Source organism: Talpa europaea (genome assembly GCF_964194135.1).
Source record: "Talpa europaea genome assembly, chromosome: 9".
NCBI classification, from domain to species: domain Eukaryota; kingdom Metazoa; phylum Chordata; class Mammalia; order Eulipotyphla; family Talpidae; genus Talpa; species Talpa europaea.
The window spans coordinates 64,109,238-64,128,681 of NC_140076.1; the positions used below are offsets into that span (position 1 = coordinate 64,109,238).

At 41.2% G+C, this 19,444-nt stretch overlaps 1 protein-coding gene across 1 annotated transcript in view; it reads right to left on the minus strand.

Moving 5' to 3' along the window:
* C8A (complement C8 alpha chain) overlaps positions 1-12,140 on the minus strand; it is a gene marked incomplete at both ends in the record, with an annotated part of 62,069 nt that extends 49,929 nt beyond the window's left edge. The window contains 2 exons of the mRNA XM_084242364.1: positions 581-683; positions 12,064-12,140. Of these exons, the coding sequence (XP_084098490.1) occupies positions 581-683; positions 12,064-12,140 (180 nt within the window). The remainder of the gene's footprint in view (positions 1-580; positions 684-12,063) is intronic.
* Positions 12,141-19,444: the final 7,304 nt, after the last annotated feature.

Sequence of the window (19,444 nt, forward strand, 5' to 3'; positions counted from 1 at the left end):
CTCCAGAACAGAGTTGAGAACTGCTCCCGCCATCCGCCTGCCTTGGTAGGCTGCTGAGCTTAGTGACCATTTTGAACCATTCACAGCCACTTAAATGGGCAAGATAGACCCTTGGTTTGCTGTGTGCATCAGCCTTTTCAGCCTAAGTAAATGGGGTCCTCAGGAACACCCTCAGTAGCATGCTCTGGTTTATCTCCACTTCCCAGAGGTGAGGCACAGCTTGGCATTTTGTCACTTAGCTATTAGTCCCTCCAGATGATCCTCGTGACAGGGCACTAGATTGGCCAGGACACAGAGAGGCCATCAGGGATCAGTGGGCCTATGTCCATATGGAAACTTCTTAGCACATAAGCCAGAGCATACACGTCTCTTGAGCCTCACACAATAATGACTTAAAAACAAAACCAGGAGAGGCAGAAAAGTTCAGCCATCCACAGGTCCATGACTCCCAAATACATCTTTCCAGACTCAATTTCTCCCAACACTGCCAGACTTACGGGCCCTACTGCTCATCTCCATTTGAGTGCCTAGTACACAATTCAAATACTAAGTGCCCCCAAACGAAACATAAATGTCCTACCTTCTTGTCCTGGCATGGGAAACAGTCTGTCCACTCTGACCAGTTGCTCAGCTGGCAGGAAACTGGTGTGGGGGTGTAACCCTGATCTTCCCGGCTCACTCTCCTAAAGAGAAGAAAGACCCTGCTTCAATTGTGTAAATTTTATGATGATCATCTTAATTTTTGTTATAAATTCAAAAAGGTCTTATAAAGGTATCCTGATAATACAAAAACAGGTGCTGATTTTTCCCTCACCTTTATTGAGGTAAAATTGAGAAATAAAAATTGTACATATTAAAAGTATACAGCATGATAGTTTGCTGCACATATAGGTTTTGATATGATTATCACAATAAAGCTGATTAACACATCTATCATCTCACATAGTTACTGTGTGTGTGGTGGGGGAGGGGTGAGAACACTCTAGATCCACTCTCAACAAGTTTCACACATACAATCCAGTATTGTTAAACCATAGTCTTGGTGCTGTGTAGTAGATCCCCAGAACTTACTCATCTTCTTACTGAAAGTGTGTACCCTCTGACTCCCCCCACACCATACACCCTGCCCCAGCCCTTTGTAGCCGCCATTCTGTTCTCTGGATCTGTGAGTTCAATTTTTTTAGATTATACGTGTAAGTGAAATCGTACTGTATTGTCTTTGTCTGGTTTGTCTCACTTAGCATATTGTCTTCCAGTTTCAACCACATGGTTAGAAATGGCAGGATTTCCTTCTTTTTAAGGCTGAACTGATGCTAGATTTTTAATTTTATCAAGTTTGCCCATTAAAGAGTTAGCCAGGTCACTCAGGGCAACATAAACCAGCCATAAGCTTGCCTGGCTCCCAGCCTTCACCCTTTCTGCAGCACCATCACTGGGGCCCATGTTCAGGCCTGGTGAGGCCACTGGGCAGAGTTGGGGGGCTGTCTGTTGCCAACAGAACTGATGCAACCTCGAAGAGCCAGCAGACTCTGCTGTGATTAATGCCACAATTATCTCCCTAAAAGAGTGCTTCAGATCTCATGCAGTGAGCACTACTCATGATAAATGATCACCCCAAGGCTGAAACCCTAGACAAGGAGTTCTGGGGTAGTCATGACATTCATCTTTCACTCTAGTTCCCAAACTTGGGTCCCAGGACCTTTCATATTCTGATGATCATTGAGGACTCTAAAGAAACTTTGTTTAAAGTGGACTAGATCTATCAATGTTCACAGAAATCAAAACTTTTTAATTTGTATTTATTTACATTACCATAAATCTGTTACATTACCATAAATAGCATGATTTTATTAGAAATACACTTCCAAGGAAAATAATTAGTGAAGAGTGTCATTGTTTTATGCTTTTGTACAGTTCTTTAATGCCTGCTTTAGCAGCTGGATTCTCATTTCTGCTTCTTCATTTATTCTATTGCTTTATGTTGTTTTGTTAAAATCTGTGAAGAAAATCCAGTCTCAAACAACTATGCAGCTGAAAGAGTTATATAGTGGAGGGCTGTTTTACTAGTCTGGTCATATATAGTCTTTTATACTATACTACAAATGACAAGTGGCCATTTCTTAAATGGTAGTGCAGTGTCAATAGTGACTTGAAGGTAACGCACCTTCTCCTTTATATCTTTTGATGCTCAAGGATTCTCACTGCACTTGGTTGGACCCCATTGGGACTTCCACTGGCACCTATGCTTTCTCTCTAACAATGAGACCCACTCCTATCTTCATTTTCTTTTATAATTAGTTTTGGTTTCATGATCCATCATTTTAAAATGTTAACCACTGTTCTGGATCCTGGATCCTCCTGTTCCCTCGAGCATAGCCCTGTAGAACACAATTCTGAGTGAATCCAACTATCTACCAGTTTACCTGGTTAGCTCCTAGGTGTTTTTCAGTCTCATCATAAACATCAGCTCTGTAGGGACACCATCCTCACTATTCACACATTAGATACCTCCCATCAGGCCTCTTTGGTGGTGCAGTGAGTTGAGTGCAGCGCTGTGAGGCTGTCCGTGGTCTCTGCAGTGCCGGTTCTATCCCCGCCGGCCTCGGAGCAACCCACATGTAGGGGCAGAGCTCTCCTGTCTCGCCCGCTGCTCCCCTCAGCAGTATATTTCATCAGTCAGCCTGTTCTGTTCCCTGCTCTGTCTCTAGTGAATCCGCTCACCCTCCCATGCATCTGGATTGTACTCTGACTCTTGTATAAAAAAAAAAAAAAGATAGCTCCCATCTTAGAATTTATTTTGTCCATTTCTACACACTTTTTTCTCAGCACTTAATTAAAACACTTGTAATATTTGTATGATTTCTGTCTTCTTCACCAGATTGTAAGTTCTCTGAAGGCAGGTATTAAACTGTCTGCTTGTGACTGAAGGCCCAGTACCTGTCATGGTGTCAGACCCAAGGAAAGTGCTCAGTAAATATTTAGGAAAGGAAAAGAGACAAAGGGAAGGAAAGATAGAATGGAAAAATGAAATCAATTGATGAAAATTAGAATGACATTGTTTGGAGATTTATTTGGCCCTAATTCCCAGTTAGAATCTGATTAAATTCTCCCAGCATGTAGACATTCAAATGACTCAAGGCTTTGTCCACATGTCATTTTTCTGATAGGTTGTCTTAATAGTAAAAGTTTGAAGCATAGGGACATGGAGAAATACAAGATTTCTAATCATCGAAAAGTGGTAAAGAAGGTACAGGGTGAAGGTTTGGGAACAGAAAATGACTCCAGTATTATTTCTGCATCTCACTATAGAAATTGTCAAGGTAATGTCATTGTAAGCCCACAGAGACTGCGTTATGATGTCAAAATGGAAGAAAACAGAATTAATGGATGGAAGCAAAAGCTTAGACAGAACAGGATTCTGTTGCTGTAGTTTTAAAAGCTTTGTGACATGATGTCTAGACAGAGGCGCACACATTAATGCTATCACAGAAACAAAAGCACACAAAGCACCCCAAGACCATGCATGAAGTGATTACAGAGCTCCAACCTCTTGGCCAGTAACAGTATGACCAGCATTTCCTCTTATCGTTCCAATGAATTTCTTTTTTTTTAAAAGATTTATTTATTTATGCAATAGCTGGGGCACAGGTCAGAGGCACGGGAGGGTGAGAGGATTCACCAGAGACAGAGTGGGGAGCAGAACAGGCAGATGGACTGAAAGCACAGCTGGGGAGAGCAGCGGGCAGATAGGAGAGGTCTGCTGCGCCATATGGGCCTCTCCGTGACTGGCCCGGAATCGAACCAGCACTGCAAAGGCTGCAGGCAGCTTCATAGCGCTGAGCTCAACCCGCTGCGCTACCAGGGAGGCCCAATTGTTTTTGCTGATTATAAAAGCAATAAATTCTCATGAAAGAGAACACAGAAAAGATTATTGAAAATGCCTCCAATCCTCCCACCATTAATGTTTAGTTTCTTTTCACTCTTTGTTTTCATAACATACTTGAGATCATTCTGAGTATTATAGTTTATATCGTGGTTTTTCCACTTACAGCAGAAATGTAAAGTATTTGTGATGGCCGCATATTGTTCCCTTCCCCTAATGTCAAACAATTAGAAGAATGAGCACCCAGGCCTTCCATATCCTATGTTATGGACTGAAGATACAGCCTGTAGAATGGGATGACTGAATAGAAGGACACAAGTGATTTTAAAGCTTATAACCATATGGCCAAATGACTTTCCAAAAGAATCATACCAATTTTTCGAGTACTTAGGGAACCATTAACAAATTAGTGGCCTAGTAAATCTTGAGAGATCATTTTAAAGCATGTCCCTGCTGCTGGAAATCTACTCAGGCAGTAAGAACACTGAGATTCCAGATCTTTAGTCTAGTCTTTTGTTTGCTAGTTTGATTTAGTTGCTTTAGTTTGATGTGCTAGTATAAGCCATAATGACCTGACTTTTAGTTTATTCATCCATAGAAATGGCACAGTGTCATTTTAGAGTTCCTCAAAGTTTCTCCGTGGGAGTTCTTGTTCCTGAGATGTGCATAAGGGGAGAGGAGGGAGAGAAGTTCTGTGGCCAAATACACTTAAATAAGTTTCAGACAACACAACTCTTGGAGATTTCAAATGTTCGATATTAAAAGCTCTGAGAATTTCTGCATTTCAGTTTATTTAACCTAGTATTTCTCCAATTGTTTTTGAACACAGGCCATTTCTTCTATCATGTAATATCTGTAGCACTATGTAACACAGTAGAGGAAAACTGAAATAACAGACTGGGGTTTAGAGTCCACCAAACATGCACTTGAATCTAGTTTCTGGTACTTAATGAACTTCCACTTTGAAAAACATGAATAACAACAACTTGTGAGACTATTTTGAATATGGGATGAGGTTATGCATGCAAAGCTTGATATGCATGTTAGTTTCTTCTCAAAACTTCTCTACCCTATACATGCTCATCAACCCCTCCATCTTCATCAAAAATGTAGGAAAGCTTACTCCATATATAGCAGGGGACTAGAGAGCTGTTTCCCATCTGCCTTTTTAAATAGGGTAGTATATTGGGCAAGGTCCTAAAACCTGGAATTGAACTTGCAACCTGAAAATCAAATGCTTGACCTCAGAATGTGGCTACTTCAGCAATTCAGATCACAAAATAATTAATTAGGCTTCAGTCCTAGGCTGGAACTTCAGAAGGCTGAACCCTGACTATTACCCGGGGCTCATCCTAATAAGGTGGCTTAGCCTATTTTCGAGACAGATTGTCACTAACTCTGTGATTGAATCAGTCCCATTCACTCACATGAAACTACATCAAGAAACCGAGATATTTAAAATTTTACTTTGAAAGTTCTGAGTCTCTCTCTGGTGATCTTTATGTTGCTTTAAATCCAGTGGAAGGTTTTCTGGCTTGGACTTCCCCTCTATTTACCTTTGTTTCTTTCTTGAAATCTTTCCTCTCTTGGACTTCTCTAAAAGCTGGAACTCTTCAGGATGCAGTCTAGCTTTCCCTATTTTTCTACATTTCCACACCTCTAAGAACCCATTTCCTCTGCTTCACATGACCATCTAAGCTCATGCCTTCTAGATTTAGATCTTCAATCTAGACCCTGCCTCTGAAATCCTGTTTTGTTTGGGGACAAGTCCCATTTTATCTCTGCACTGCTAGCCTCTCAGGCATAGCAAACTTATGATACCAAATCTAAGCTCTCATTTAATCTTCTATCATTTAAATTTCACAAGAACCTGTGGAGTAGGAATTAGGCTATTTTAATGGTAAGTAAAACAGATTCATAAAGTAATGAAAACACTCACTTGAGGTTATGCAGGCAGTTAGTGGCAAAGCAAGGATTAATACCAAGATTATTTGATTCTAAAACCTATGCTTTTGGGGGGGAGGTGGGGAAGACTTCAAGAAAAAAGAATTTCTGGAAAAATAAGAAACAGTAATATAAATAATTTTCTAAAAGCTTACCATAGACTAGGTTCTTTGCTAAGTATTTTGTATGAATTCCCTTAATCTCTGGCAAGCATTCTATGAAATATATATTACCTCCATTCTACTGATCAGAAAGTTGAAAATTAGAGAGTTTAAGTGACTTGCCCAAGTTCTATAGACACTAAGTGATTAGAACAGGACTTGAACTCAGGTTAATCCCTCTCCAGAGCCTATACCCAATGACGCCTGAAATGTGGATAAAGCTGAGTTACCTGAACAAGTCTCCATATTTACGAGACTCACTTTTAAGTCCCAACCACTATTCCAATTGTTTATATTAAAAATCCACATAGTCTGAATACATACTGACTTCTGGTCATTTCTGCAGCTAATAGAAATACCCACATGCTCTCATTCGGGAAACACTGGTAAACAATTAATTGCCCTTGAATAAAAAGGAGGATCATGATTAAGATTTTTCAATCATTGCCTATTTGACCTATTTAAAAAAAAAAAAAACCTTTTGTGGTTATCCTCTATGTTTGCATTCCTTATTTATGTTTCTTCAGTGCCCCTAAGGTATTTTGTTGATTCTTCATCAGTGTAAATATCAGGTTGAAAATGTTATAAAAGCCTTTGGGCACCTTAGCTCTGACTTAAATACTTGCTTTGCTTGTCAAAATGCATAGTTATTTTTGAAAAGCCTTTTTTGGGGGTGAGTTGAGGTAGCAGTAATATGCTACAATAACACTCATCTGGGTATTAGAAAGTCTAACTTTGCCACTGGGAGTTAGGTGACTTAGAACAAATTTTTCCATTTCCTCTCTGACCCTCAACTGGGGGGATGACATCAACAACAATTTTATTTATTTATTTTTTTAATTTTTTTTTAAGATTTATGTTTATTTATACGAGCACTGGGTATAGTCAGAAGCGCAAGAGGGTGAGAGAATTCACCAGAGCCAGAGCAGGAAACAGAACAGGCAGACTGACGAAATACACTGCTGAGGGGAGCAGTGGGCACGGCAGGAGAGGTCTGCAAGGCACGTGGGACCGTTGCCGGTGGCCGGGGATCGAACCTGTGCTTCAGAGGCGGCAGGCAGCTTTGCACGCAGCCCAGCGCTCAACCGCTGCGCCACGGGGGGAGGCCCATCAACAACAATTTTAAAGGGATGTAATGAGGATTAAGTTGGTCAATATTCAGAAGATGTGTAGCAGAGTAGTCTGGTTGTTATTTAATTTTTCCCCTTGTGTCATAAGGCTCAGTTTATATGTCACGAGTGGATTAAACTAGATGTTATCTAAATCCTTCCCCAGTTTAAATATCTATGAAATAAGTGATGGAAGTAGAAAACAAGGATTTTAAATATTATTGTAAATATGTTAAAGTATATAAGAAGATTAGGAATATGACCCAAATAAGTACCAAATAAAACATATCAAGTTGAAAATTATAATCAAAATGAAAAATTCATTGGATAAGCTCATGAAGAGAATAAACACTGTAGAAAAAAAAAGATTAGTAGACTTGAAAATACAGTGATAGAAAATATCCAAAATGAAACAAAGAGGAACTGCCAAAAACAACAGACACTCAGTGTCCTGTGGGATGATAGGAAGCTGTCTAACATAACTGCAATTGGACAATGCAAAATAGAGTATGGAACACAAAACATATTTGAATTTGTAATGGTAAATTATCCCCCACCCCAATTTGATAAGAACCTACAAAATCATACCAAGGCACATTATAAACAAACAAAACTAAAAATCAACGATAAAGAGAAAATCTTAAAATCCATCAATAAAAAGAGATACATTACAGAAAGAAACAAAAAGATCTCTCAGAGACTATGCAAGCCAAAGAATGGAATGGGATACTTAAAGTTATTGAGGGCTGGGATGGTAGAGTGGGAGGGGAGAAATTATTCGCTTATAATTTTATATTCAGCAAAGATATCCTTCAAAGTAGGGCCTCCCCGGTGGCGCAACGGTTGAGCACAGCGGTTGAGCACTGGGTTCCAAAGCTGCCCGCAGCCTCTGTAGCACCGGTTCAATTCCCGGCTGCTCCCGGCCACCAGAGGAGGGTCCCACATGGCGCGCAGACCTCTCCTGCCGCCCGCTGCTCCCCTCAGCAGTGTACTTTGGTCCTTCTGCCTGCTCTGCTCCCCGCTCTGGCTCTGGTGAATTCTCTCACCCTCCCGCGCTTCTGACTGTACCCAGTGCTTGTATAAACAAAAACAAACAAACAAATAAATAAATAAAAACATGCCTCTATAAAAAAAAATAAAGTAAAGGCAAAATGTTTTTCACAGCAAAAATGGAGAATTCATTGTCAAAATTTATTTTGCGCTATGAGAAATGTTCAAGGAAGTCATACAGAGTGAAAATGACATTAGAAGCGATTCCATATTATTTAAAGATAAACTGTGATAAATTAGTGATGTTTAATGTAAATGTTAGAGTAATCACCAAACAAAAATAAACCAGATTAGCTAATCAATCAATTTAGAACTAGAAAATAGACTAAATCCACAAGATGACCCAAAAAAGGAAAACTGAAACAAAAGAATGGTATTATAGGGCAGCCCCGATACAAAATGGGGTGCCTGACTGTGGGTCCTCACCCACGTGCTTAAAAGGACTTATCAATACTCTACTGCAGGCACAAATGGAAGGTTAATAAAAGGTTTATTTACAAGGGAAGGGCAAGTGAGGAAATGTACAACTCAGGGAGAAAAGTGGGAGACAAAGTTTTAAATGCGTCCTACCCGATCCGTCGATCTGGAATCCCAAATGGCACTTTGAGAGCTGGCCGCGAGCCAGGAGCTGTGAAGCCAGGAGGCAAGCGAGAGAGCGAGCCACCCAAGGCCCACGTGTTTGTTTTTTTTTATACCAACCCTGGCTGCTTAACTCCAACCTCAGGTCCCAGCCACCTTCCCTTTGGTAGTGATGGGATTTGTCTTTCCCAATGTCCTGATGGCTTTGGTCTGAAGTGGGGGTGGGGTCCACAAAGCCTGTATGGGATTAGCTCAGAACATCCTTTCCCCCTAACAATGGGACAAGTAGAAAGCTTGTAGACCCAACCCAAGCATCTCAATACCTACATTTTACATAAATGGTCTAAATGCAATGATTAAAAGAGATTAGAATAGATAATAAAGCAAGACTCATCACCATGCTATCTATATGAAGTATACTTTAAAATATGAAGAGTCAGGCAAGTTTAAGTAAAGTATTAGAAAAAACTCACTATGCAAAAACTAACTCTATGAAAGCAAGGTGTTATATTAACAGTCGATTGCAAAACAAGGGTGATTACCAGATTCAGTAAAAGACTTTCATAATGATAAGGGATAAATCATCAAGCAGACAAAACAATTCTATTTAGCAACAGATCTTCAAAATATATGAAGTAAAATCTCATAAAACTGAAAGGAGAAATAGACAAACCCACAAGTAGAGTTGGAGATTACAATATCCCTGTATCAGTCATTGATAAAACAAGGAGATGAAAACTTGAGTAATATTAACAATCAATTTGACTGAATGACATTGCTACAGCCAATAGTAGAAGGAGATACACTTTTGAGTACACATGGAATATTCACTGAGATAAATCACCATATTTGTCCTAACACAAATCCCAGTAAATTAAAAGGACTGAAAAAAATCTTAACTTTTTAATTAAATCTTAACTTTTTAAAGCAACACATGCTAAACTAAATTATTTGTATAAAATAGGCAGTAGAAGAAACCCATTGATATTTGAGGCTGAAGATTTTAACTTTCTTTCATCACCATTATTTTAAAATTACTTTTCTTAAAACAACCCCATTTTTCTATTAAAACTTTATCACATTCTGTTTTATAAACCAATATTACCTCAATAAAAAATAACGCAATTGAAATTTTTAAAACCAAACTTTGTAATAAGCAAATGGTAAACATAGAATTAGAAAAATAATTTTACACCATTAAAAATGTAAGGCATATTATCTGTTTTTCAGTGTTAGAGTGTGTAAAATATTTTATGTGGGGGGGAATAAAAGAGTGCCAAATAAATTTTCTTAAATTTAACATTAAGGCCTCCCTGGTGGTACAAGGGGTTAAGCACCACACTATGAAGCAACCCACAGCCTCTGCAGCATGATTTCAATCCCCAGCCAGCCAGGAAGAAACCCACATGGTGAGGCAGAACCCTCCAGACTCACCTGCTGCTCCATTCAGTAGTGTATTTCAGTCAATCTGCCTGTTCTGTTCCCCACTCTGTCTCTGGTGGATCCTCTCACCCCTGCATCTCTGGCCTGTACCCTAGCTCTTGTATGCATAAATAAATAAATCTTTAAAAAAATTAACATTGGGCCTCCCCGGTGGCGCAGCAGGTGGAGCGCTGCGTTTGAAACTGTCCGCAGCTTCTACAGCGCGGGTTCGATCCCCGCCAGCTGGTGAGAATCCCACATGGTGTGGCAGACCTCTCCTGTAGCGCCCGCTGCTCCCCTCAGCAGTGTATTTCTGTCATCTGCCTGTTCTGCTCCCTGTTCTGGTGAATCCTCCCACCCTCCCGCACCTCTAACCTGTACCCCAGCTCTTGTATAAAAATAAATAAATCTTTAAAAAAAAATTAACATTACTGGCAAACTTAGGGGTGCCATGGCAATTGCACATTATAAATTTATTCTAACTTTTATCAACCCTCAGAGAATAGATATACCAAGAATGACAATAACAATCACACAACATCATTTGCAACAGCTTTCGTTGAATGCTTACTAAGTACCAGGCATTGTTCTGAGTACATTTTGTGAATTAATTCTTCCTCTTACTTGCCTCCCATTTTACTGCTCAGAAAACTTAAATAGCTTGTCTGAGGCGACACACACAGTAACTGCCAGTGCCAGAATTTGAACCCAGTAAAGTTTTTTCACCATTTTCCATTTTCAAAGCCAGGGTCAGACATACTGGCATTAGACACAAAGACCTCGGGGCTTCCTTCTTCAGCACTTTGTAAAGTATTTAATTGGTTCTCTTTTGCCTTGACTTCAAATTTGCCTCTTCACTGGTCTGTCTTATTTGATAAGTTCATCAAACATCAAGACTCTTTGTTCATTTTCAAAAAGGATTACAATGATAAGCTTTTATAATTAAGAGTATCTCAGTAGAGATTTCCTTTAGCACAGTTCTCTTGCCTTTATCTTCTAATTATTAAAGATGAATTTTCTGATTTTTTGAGATGTATTTGCTTTAAATACAAATTGCAAATTAATTGCTTATAAAAATGCCTTTCCCCCTTCTGAACTGTTACTTGAAAGAAATCTCTTTTGCTCCAGCATTTGAAAGTAATGATTCAGAATTGAATTATTATTTGAATAAGAATTTAAATAATCTACTGAAAATCTTTAATGTTTGGGAAACAGGGGCTGCTTTGACACTATTCCAGAGGCTATATAAAGGTTTAAATACCACAAAATACTTGATGTTACAATATAAAAAAACAGGAAATCCAGTTGGATAATTCAAGGAAATAGAATGGGTAAAGTTACAATGCACATATGAAAATATCACTTCCATTCAGTTCCCCATAGCAAAAGGTAAACTCATTTCTAGAGTGAAATAACCTAGTGTCTCTACAGTCTCTTGCCTTGTCTAAGATGGTTTTATACACATCAGCTGATTTTATCTTCCCCCAAACACTGACATGGGTATTCTTATGATTCACAAACAGATAAGTAGAGGTTACTGTCCATTACACAAGAAAATTATCATATATTAAGTTGAGTATATTTCACATACAGGATCTTATTTCATGTTCATCAGCTCTTATAGAAAAGACATTATTCTCATTTCACAGATAGGGAAATTGAAGCTCACAGAGACTAAGTGATTTATTTCATATTACTCAGTTCCTGAGCATTAGAGCTGTGACTTTCACACAAACCCAACTGACTACAAGTGCATGCTCTTTCCAGTGTCAGGTACTCCTTCCCTGAGTTAGTAATAACATGAAAAGAGATCACATTCCATCCTAAAATAGACAGTTGCAAACATGAAACTGTCTCACCTCCCCACCAGCTGGGTCTTACATGCAAATTCTGCTCAGACTTGTAAATGACTCACCGGTTCACCTTCTCCTGTATGGTTACCCCAGGCTGACAAATCATCAAAGACAGGCTGAAAAAAGCAACAGTGAACATCTTATTCAGAAGCCACCACCCAGAAGGAATAAAACTCTTCAGGGAGTTAAAGATGTCTACCAACTGGGACCCACAAGATTTAGCCAGTGTTTGAAACTAACATAACTTAGTTGATTCTCATTCCATGTGGTTAATTAATTACTAGAGTATTGATTAGCTAAACATCCTAAAATCCCAGACACCAAAGGCCACTGTCCTTCAGGCCTTTTGTAAAACAATATCCGTATGGTTGAGGATACCTCCTATTTAACCAATACCAGCTTAGGAAAGGGATCAGATTTTCAGATGGAGGCAAAATTTATGCTAAGATGAACTTCCAGAATTCCAAGTCTTTTTGCGTGGCTCTTAGAAGGTCTGTGGTCAGATCAGCCTCTATTGCAGGACTAAAACTAGGTGAATACTGACTGGTGTATCATCTCAGCTGTTAACAACCAGAAACCTATAAGAAGTGCTAACAGTTACGAGGAGGTTCTACAATGTATTAACAAACACCTGCAGCCTGAGAAATGTGGGTAATTGAATGTGCTTTCCATTTTTCATCCCGGATATCATTAAGATCCAGCATATTGATGTCAAGGAGCCCAGATATCTAAAAATGACATTTCCAGAAACCTTCTCTAGAATCATAATACCAGCCATATATCTGGACTCTAGATGATACTATCTCTGCCTCTTCCAGACGTATAAATGGATGGATGGATTTTTAAAAGACAATAATGGAACACCTCCAATGTGGCAGCCATGCCATATGTCTTATTTTACTTAATGTTCACAAGTCTATGAGATGGAAATGATTAATTTCATTTTGCAGTGGAAGAAATGGAGGTCCAGAGAAGTTAATTAACTTGCCCAAGAATGTACAGCTGTCTTGATATCTTTGGGAATCTTTAGATCTCTCATTATCAGGATTGACAAGTAGTAGCATTATTAATCTCAAATAAAGCTATGAAAAAAAAATTAATGACTTGCATGCCGAAGAAATGTGTATCTTATTTCAACATGGAAATTTTAATAAGGTCCCCAGTTGTCATTGCCTCTGGTTGCTCAGAGATTTACATAAAATTTGACAGAACTGAACAGCAATTTTGTGTCCTGGAAAGTCCCTCTAGCCATTGATTTCTGTGCCTCGCCTTTAACTCTGTTGTGACTCCTGGATCCTCTTGTTCTCAGTTCTACCCTCATTCAGACCCATTCAGAAAACTCTTCTTTTTCTCCTTTTTCCATGAGTGATGCAGTCATGACTTATTTCACTGTGCTTTCACTAAAGATGCAGGTGTTATATGGGGACGCCTTGGGGCAGCTAAGGGTGCACTTCTGGAACACATTTCTTTCCATCAAGACTAGCCATCTCCCACTCTCCCTGTCTCATCCATCCAGAGTCCAACTTCCTGACACAAGTCCTCAGTGCCTCTGGGGAGTCTGTGTGGAAAACATAGTCACATTTCCTCCACCACTTACACAGCTTTTCCCATGAGTAGACCTCACCCTGTAACCATGGCCTCACCGAGAAATGATTCTGCCCTTCAGGGGATACTTGGAAGTATCCAGAGACATGGTTGTTACAACTTTGGAGGTTGTGCTACTGGAATCTGGTTTGTGCCAAACCTCCCACAATGCACAGGACAGTTCCCAAGAAGAATTATGTGACCACAAATGTTAATAGTGCTTAGGCTGGGGAATGCAGTCCTACGAAAAGGCTGTTGTGTCTTCTTCTGGTCCCTGGCATTCCACTGAATTATTTTTCTTCTTTTTTTTAAATTTATTTATTTTTATTTATTTTTCTTCTTTTAACATGTAGGCAATGTTGTCTTCCTTCCTAGACTAGCTTTTCAAAATTTTCCTGATGCCTTTCATCCTTTCCCAAGACTTCAATGGATTCCAGACTCCTCCTTCACCCTTTACCACCCAACATGGTCAGTCAAATTCTACCATTTTCTCTCAATGTTTTCCCAACATGCTTCTCCCCATCATTCTCATTGTCTTTGACCCATATCAGGACCTTTGCTGTCTCTGAAACGATCATTACAGCCTCCTAGTGAGTTTCTCCTTGCTCAAACCTCCCTGTACATTACTGCTGCATTCATCTCTAAGCAAACTGCCTTAGACAACATCACTCTCCTGCTCAGAAACCTTCAGTGGCTCCCCCACTGTCTATTAAACTAGGAAATTTCCCCATGAATGGTTCCTTATCAGTCAGTCTTCTCCAGTGACTGGTCCCTCATGGGTCTGTGTCTGTAGGTATCTGCTTGTTTTCTGAACCTCATAAACTTGTTACCAACACTTGTCCTTATAATCTCCTATTAAGTTTTTCCAAGGAAGTGGGGTACTTATCAAGAAGGTAAATCTCTCTAGGGTAAGTTCTGTGTCTGATTTTTCTTTATAATCAAATCACTTAATACTGAATCTTTAATAAGAAATGCTCATTGGAGAAATTAGCAAATAATTATTAAAATTAGTCTATGATTGAATAATACTTTCAGGAATATTTTCTCATTTAATCCTCAAAATAATCTTGTGAGATAAATATCACTATCCTGAAGAGAATCCTGAGGGACGCAGGATTATGTAGGTATTAAGGTAGAAAGCAGAAGCAAGATCTACAGAGCACCAGGCTCTCTGTCTTCTGCATTCCATGCCATTTAATGTAATCCTCACAGCAATCTTGAAGGCCAATAATACTAAGGCTGTTCTGAAGATGAGGACATTCTGTTTCAGAACAGTTAAGTAATTTGCTACCAATTGCACAGCTGGTGAGTCTCAGAGTTATGTGTTTATGATGTCCCCAACTTCAAAATTTGAGATTTTTTTTGGGGGGTGGGTATTGGTTGCACCAATACTAAGTGGTGTGTCAGGACAAAGGCCCAGGTCTTATAGCTCCAAGTCCAGTTCTCTGTCCATTATGCCTTAGTGCAGAGAAAGGAAACCATTTCCAGGGAACAAAGAATGGAAAGATGATCACAGAATGAAAAGAGAGAAGCTAAGTCAAATGGAATCAAGCTATACGAGAGCATGCGTGTGCCGTGCTCGTGTTGGCTGGGGGCGGGGGCACTTAACAGCTTTCAGCCAAAATATTCTAAGATGAATGGGAAATGCCAAAAAACGGTTAGGTTTGCATATGTGGATTTCACCTTAATTGTAGCTTTCCGTTATCAAAGATAGATAGTTATAAAATACCATGCAGAACAGGGAGATGGCAATTCATTTTGAAAATGCATTGCTTGTCCCAGGGAAGCACTTTCCACTATCTAAATCAGCCTGTGAGTTATGGCCGCAGAGGGGAACGTGTCCTGTGTTGGCCCAGACTACCAAGTGCACGTGGCATCCAGGTCTGTGCTCTCAGAATGGCTTTGGAAACTGTGCCGCCTCCCCTCTGTACTGGGCTGCAGTTTGCCCAGTGTGGATAAGGTAGCAAATGCTGCAAATAGAGGCAATTTGCTTGGTAGAAAAAAACCCAGCTGTAAGGCAGAAAATGCCACTAACCATTATGTCTCCTACCCTCAATTTCTTTATCTGTAAAATGGACAGAATACCCACCAGCATGGAAGGACTGAAGAATACATGAAGAATTTTGAACCACTGATGCTGGGCTGTTGCCACAATGCCTCCGCTCCGGTGTCTCTGCTCCTGCTGCCCACTATCTGCCTCCTTTCATCCACAGGGGAGCTTTCACTTAAGTGCTAACAAAAGGGAACAAAGACACAAAGTGGGGCCTGAACAAAGGGGACAGTGGGGGAGGGTGGAATGTGGAGGTGCCTGTCAAGATGCTTGGGATGATTTTGAGGATCTGGGGAAAGGATGCTACCAGCAAAAGTTGATAGAATGATTTCAGTTACAGGGTCCCGATGATAGAGTGGTATGGGGCCTGCTCCTCCACCTCTGCCTGGCTAGTACCACCCTAGTCCTTCAAAGGCTGAAAACTTCAGGAACACTCAGTGTAGCAACTTCAGGACCACAAGGATCCATCATCTATCCTGATGGCGAGAGGGCAGAAAAGCCTGACATTTTTCCTTACCCTACAGTGTGTGTGTGTACACAAAATCTGCAAACAGTAAATTTGCACTCCCTGTCCACTGCCTGGACCTTTGTAAGATTGCAGGTCAGTGGTATCTGTTTTTCCTCCTGATTGCTTCATCAGTCCCTGGCTGCGGCCAATAGACATTAGTGTAGATTTTCAACTGGAAACCAAGTGGGGCTGGTCTGAGTAATTGGTCTCAATCAGAAGCTTTACAAACAGGTGGGCTAATGCGTGCCTGCTCTCCCCCATTCATGTTGAAGCTCTGTATTTGCATTGAAGGGGTGAGAAGCAAGGGTGTCAGGGTCTGATTCATTAGTGTGGAAATTAAAGACCTTTCCTCAAAGAAGGCATTGGGTGTGGCAAGCAGCTTTGGCCAAATCTGGGTGGTCTTTTGGGAAAGTTCTCTTGCAATTTGGCTGCAGTTAAAAACTAAGTCGATTTTACACCTGAGCGAGTCCTCTGGCTTCATCAATAGGCTCATTGTCTGGCTCTCTGGATGCCCTCACTCCCAGCGTGGTGCAGGATGCCCCCTCCTCTGTTCCCACGGCACCTGGCTCTGCTTCCTCTCTGAAAGACCACCGACTTGGTTGGGGGCCAGTTTGTCCCACTTGTGATTTCTGACAACTCAGGGAAGCCTGGTTGGGGGCCTGATCCAGGCCTCTGCACACCAGCTGTGAAAGTGAGCGAACACAATTGGCTCGCCACACCTGGACCAGCTTCATGGGTCTGGTGAGCGGGCAGTGAGGGACCACACTGTGTGCACAGGTGTTCAAAACCCATCACTAGAGCTCAGTCAGCCAGTCAGCTTCGCAAGAACACCATGTGCAGGTTACCCTAAACTCCTAGTGGTAAATCTCCTCCCACTGCTCTTATCCTCCATGCCCTCCCACATCACACTGAGATGCTGGTTACTTTCTACACATACACTCCTGCTACACCGGAGTTTCTTGAGGGCAGAGATATTTTAAATCATCTCCACATCCCTAGTGCTGGCACATAGTAGATGCTTCTTGCTTAAATCTTATGCAATGCAGTGGGGAGACGGCAGCTTTCAAGCACAGCATGCTTGTTTCCAAGAGCAGCACCACGGTGAGCCACCCACATGGCACCACAGGTCATTCCACCCCTAGGCCTTAACCTTTTCTCCCCTAGAAAGGATTTAGTGAGTTGTGTGTGTCCCACGTACACACAGACACATGTGCACACATACAAAGTACCTAATGTCCGTTACATTAATCTGAAGCAATAGGTATTTCCAGATACTGCTTCTCTTTGTAACCCTCCTTCCTGCTGCTCTCTCTCCACCCCTGCACTCCAGCAACACCCTCCTGCAGCCACCCTGTGGGACTTGCTCTCAGGTAGGACTCAGGGTGCCATCTGAAGCATCAGCAATATGTGGACATGCATGTGCCATTTTTCTACACATTTTAAGCTTCTTGATGTTATCAGGTCATCGGTGTTGAGTGAGGATTCTTCAAGACGTTGCAGTCTTTAAGCCTCAAACCAAGAGCAACCTGATGAATTGAACAGACAGAACATGAGCTCTGGGAAAGCTGACCAAGCCCATTTTGTTTACCATTATGTAACACTATTATATATAAAGTAACAACACAGAACCAATTTCTTATTGTATTCATTGCATCCAGGGTGGGCCTAGGCACTGTGGTGGGCACTAAACACTCAGAGAGGAAGAGATTACAGCCTTTGTCCATCACAGTCCCATCCCTGGATGGCATGTGCCCTGGCATCTGCATGCCAGGCTGAGAGCAACCATGAACAACCATGTATAGGTGATTTGGGCTTTGAAGGAGACAGATGGGGTTAGAAGTTGCTGGAACTTTATTTAGGCAAAAAGAGGAAGACAGTCTATTCCAGACAAAGGAAATAGCATACGCAGAACCATGAAGATGCAAAAGGACATGGCCAGCGTGGGGATCAACCATCTATCTAGCATGATGATATTGGTCACATCAAAGGACTTTTTTTTTTTTTTTTGCTGGGACTAAAGATTTAGATTCTGTCTTTGATGATATGAAGGGTCCTAGACAAATTGAAGAAGCAGGGTCCCATAATTGATCAGACTTGTAGCTTGCACTCCTAGGACACCTGAAGGTGGACTGGAGGCAGAAAAACCAGATTAGAAACTGACTCCCAGGGGCAGGAACTCCATGGACTTTAAACACATGGGGAATTGCTTGGGGGCAAAAGGGGGTGGCGGGAACTCAGAAGCTCCAGTATCAGGCTTCTGGACTCATGCCGACCTCTGCCAACCCCACCTTACATGACCCTGGACAACCACTTGACTTCTCTGGACCTCAGTGTCCACATCTGAAGGGTAACTTGTCTCCACTACCTCCTCCAGTGTGAAATCTTATGCTTCTATAATGGCGATCTAAGGCATCTCTTTTCCAACTATAGGACTAGCAAAAATAATATGTATAGAATACTTTTATTCAGCACTGTCTTCCCATGAGACACTCAGGGCTGTCAGCCTGCAATTAGACTTTCTCTCCACTCATAAAGCCAGGCTGTGTGGAGTGAGAGAGCGGATTAGCCCACTGTAAACAAATTTGGTCAGTCCCCTTCTCGCCAGTCTCGGTTCCAGTTGAGTGGATTTCAGCAGCTCCTGGGTGAATGTTAATGCCTCCTACGTACTTAGTGAAGAAAATAATCATGTGTGTCTCCCTTCCTTGAGAATGCTGTGGATTTCACTTTTCGAGCTCTCTGTGATGCAACCTGGGTCTTGAGGGTGTCGCAGGGAGGTGGTGCAAAGAACCAGAAAGAGCCTGAGGCAGGACACAGGGCACCTAGGTTTCAAGGCAAGCTCAGCCCCTCATTTTCTTTGTAACCTTGCAAAAGTCACTTTAGCTCTCTGAGCCTCCGGTATCTCAACTGTAAAATGAGGCTGAGAACACCTGCCTGGCAGGCCTGCTGGAAAGAGTAATTGAGATGATGTACATGAGCCTTTGGTAAAGCTCTGTGGGCCAGGGGCCAGCATCAAGGATCACAGGCTCAGTTTTCCAGTGGGAAGGATCAGGGAGTCTGCAGGTATGGAGCAAGCAGGAGAGCTAGGTTCGAAATTCTTGTCGGCGTCAGGACCCTAGGAAGCTGGAAGGGGGACAGCTATGATGGCCCATGAACAGCCCTCCGAACAAGTCCCTGAAATTGGCTGTAGGTTTTCAATCAATGGGGTAAAAGGAGGAGTAGAGATATTAATGAGTATTTGTGCCCTTGTATTTTTTGTGGTGTTTGTTTTTTTTTTTTTTTTTTTAGATTTATTTATTTATTT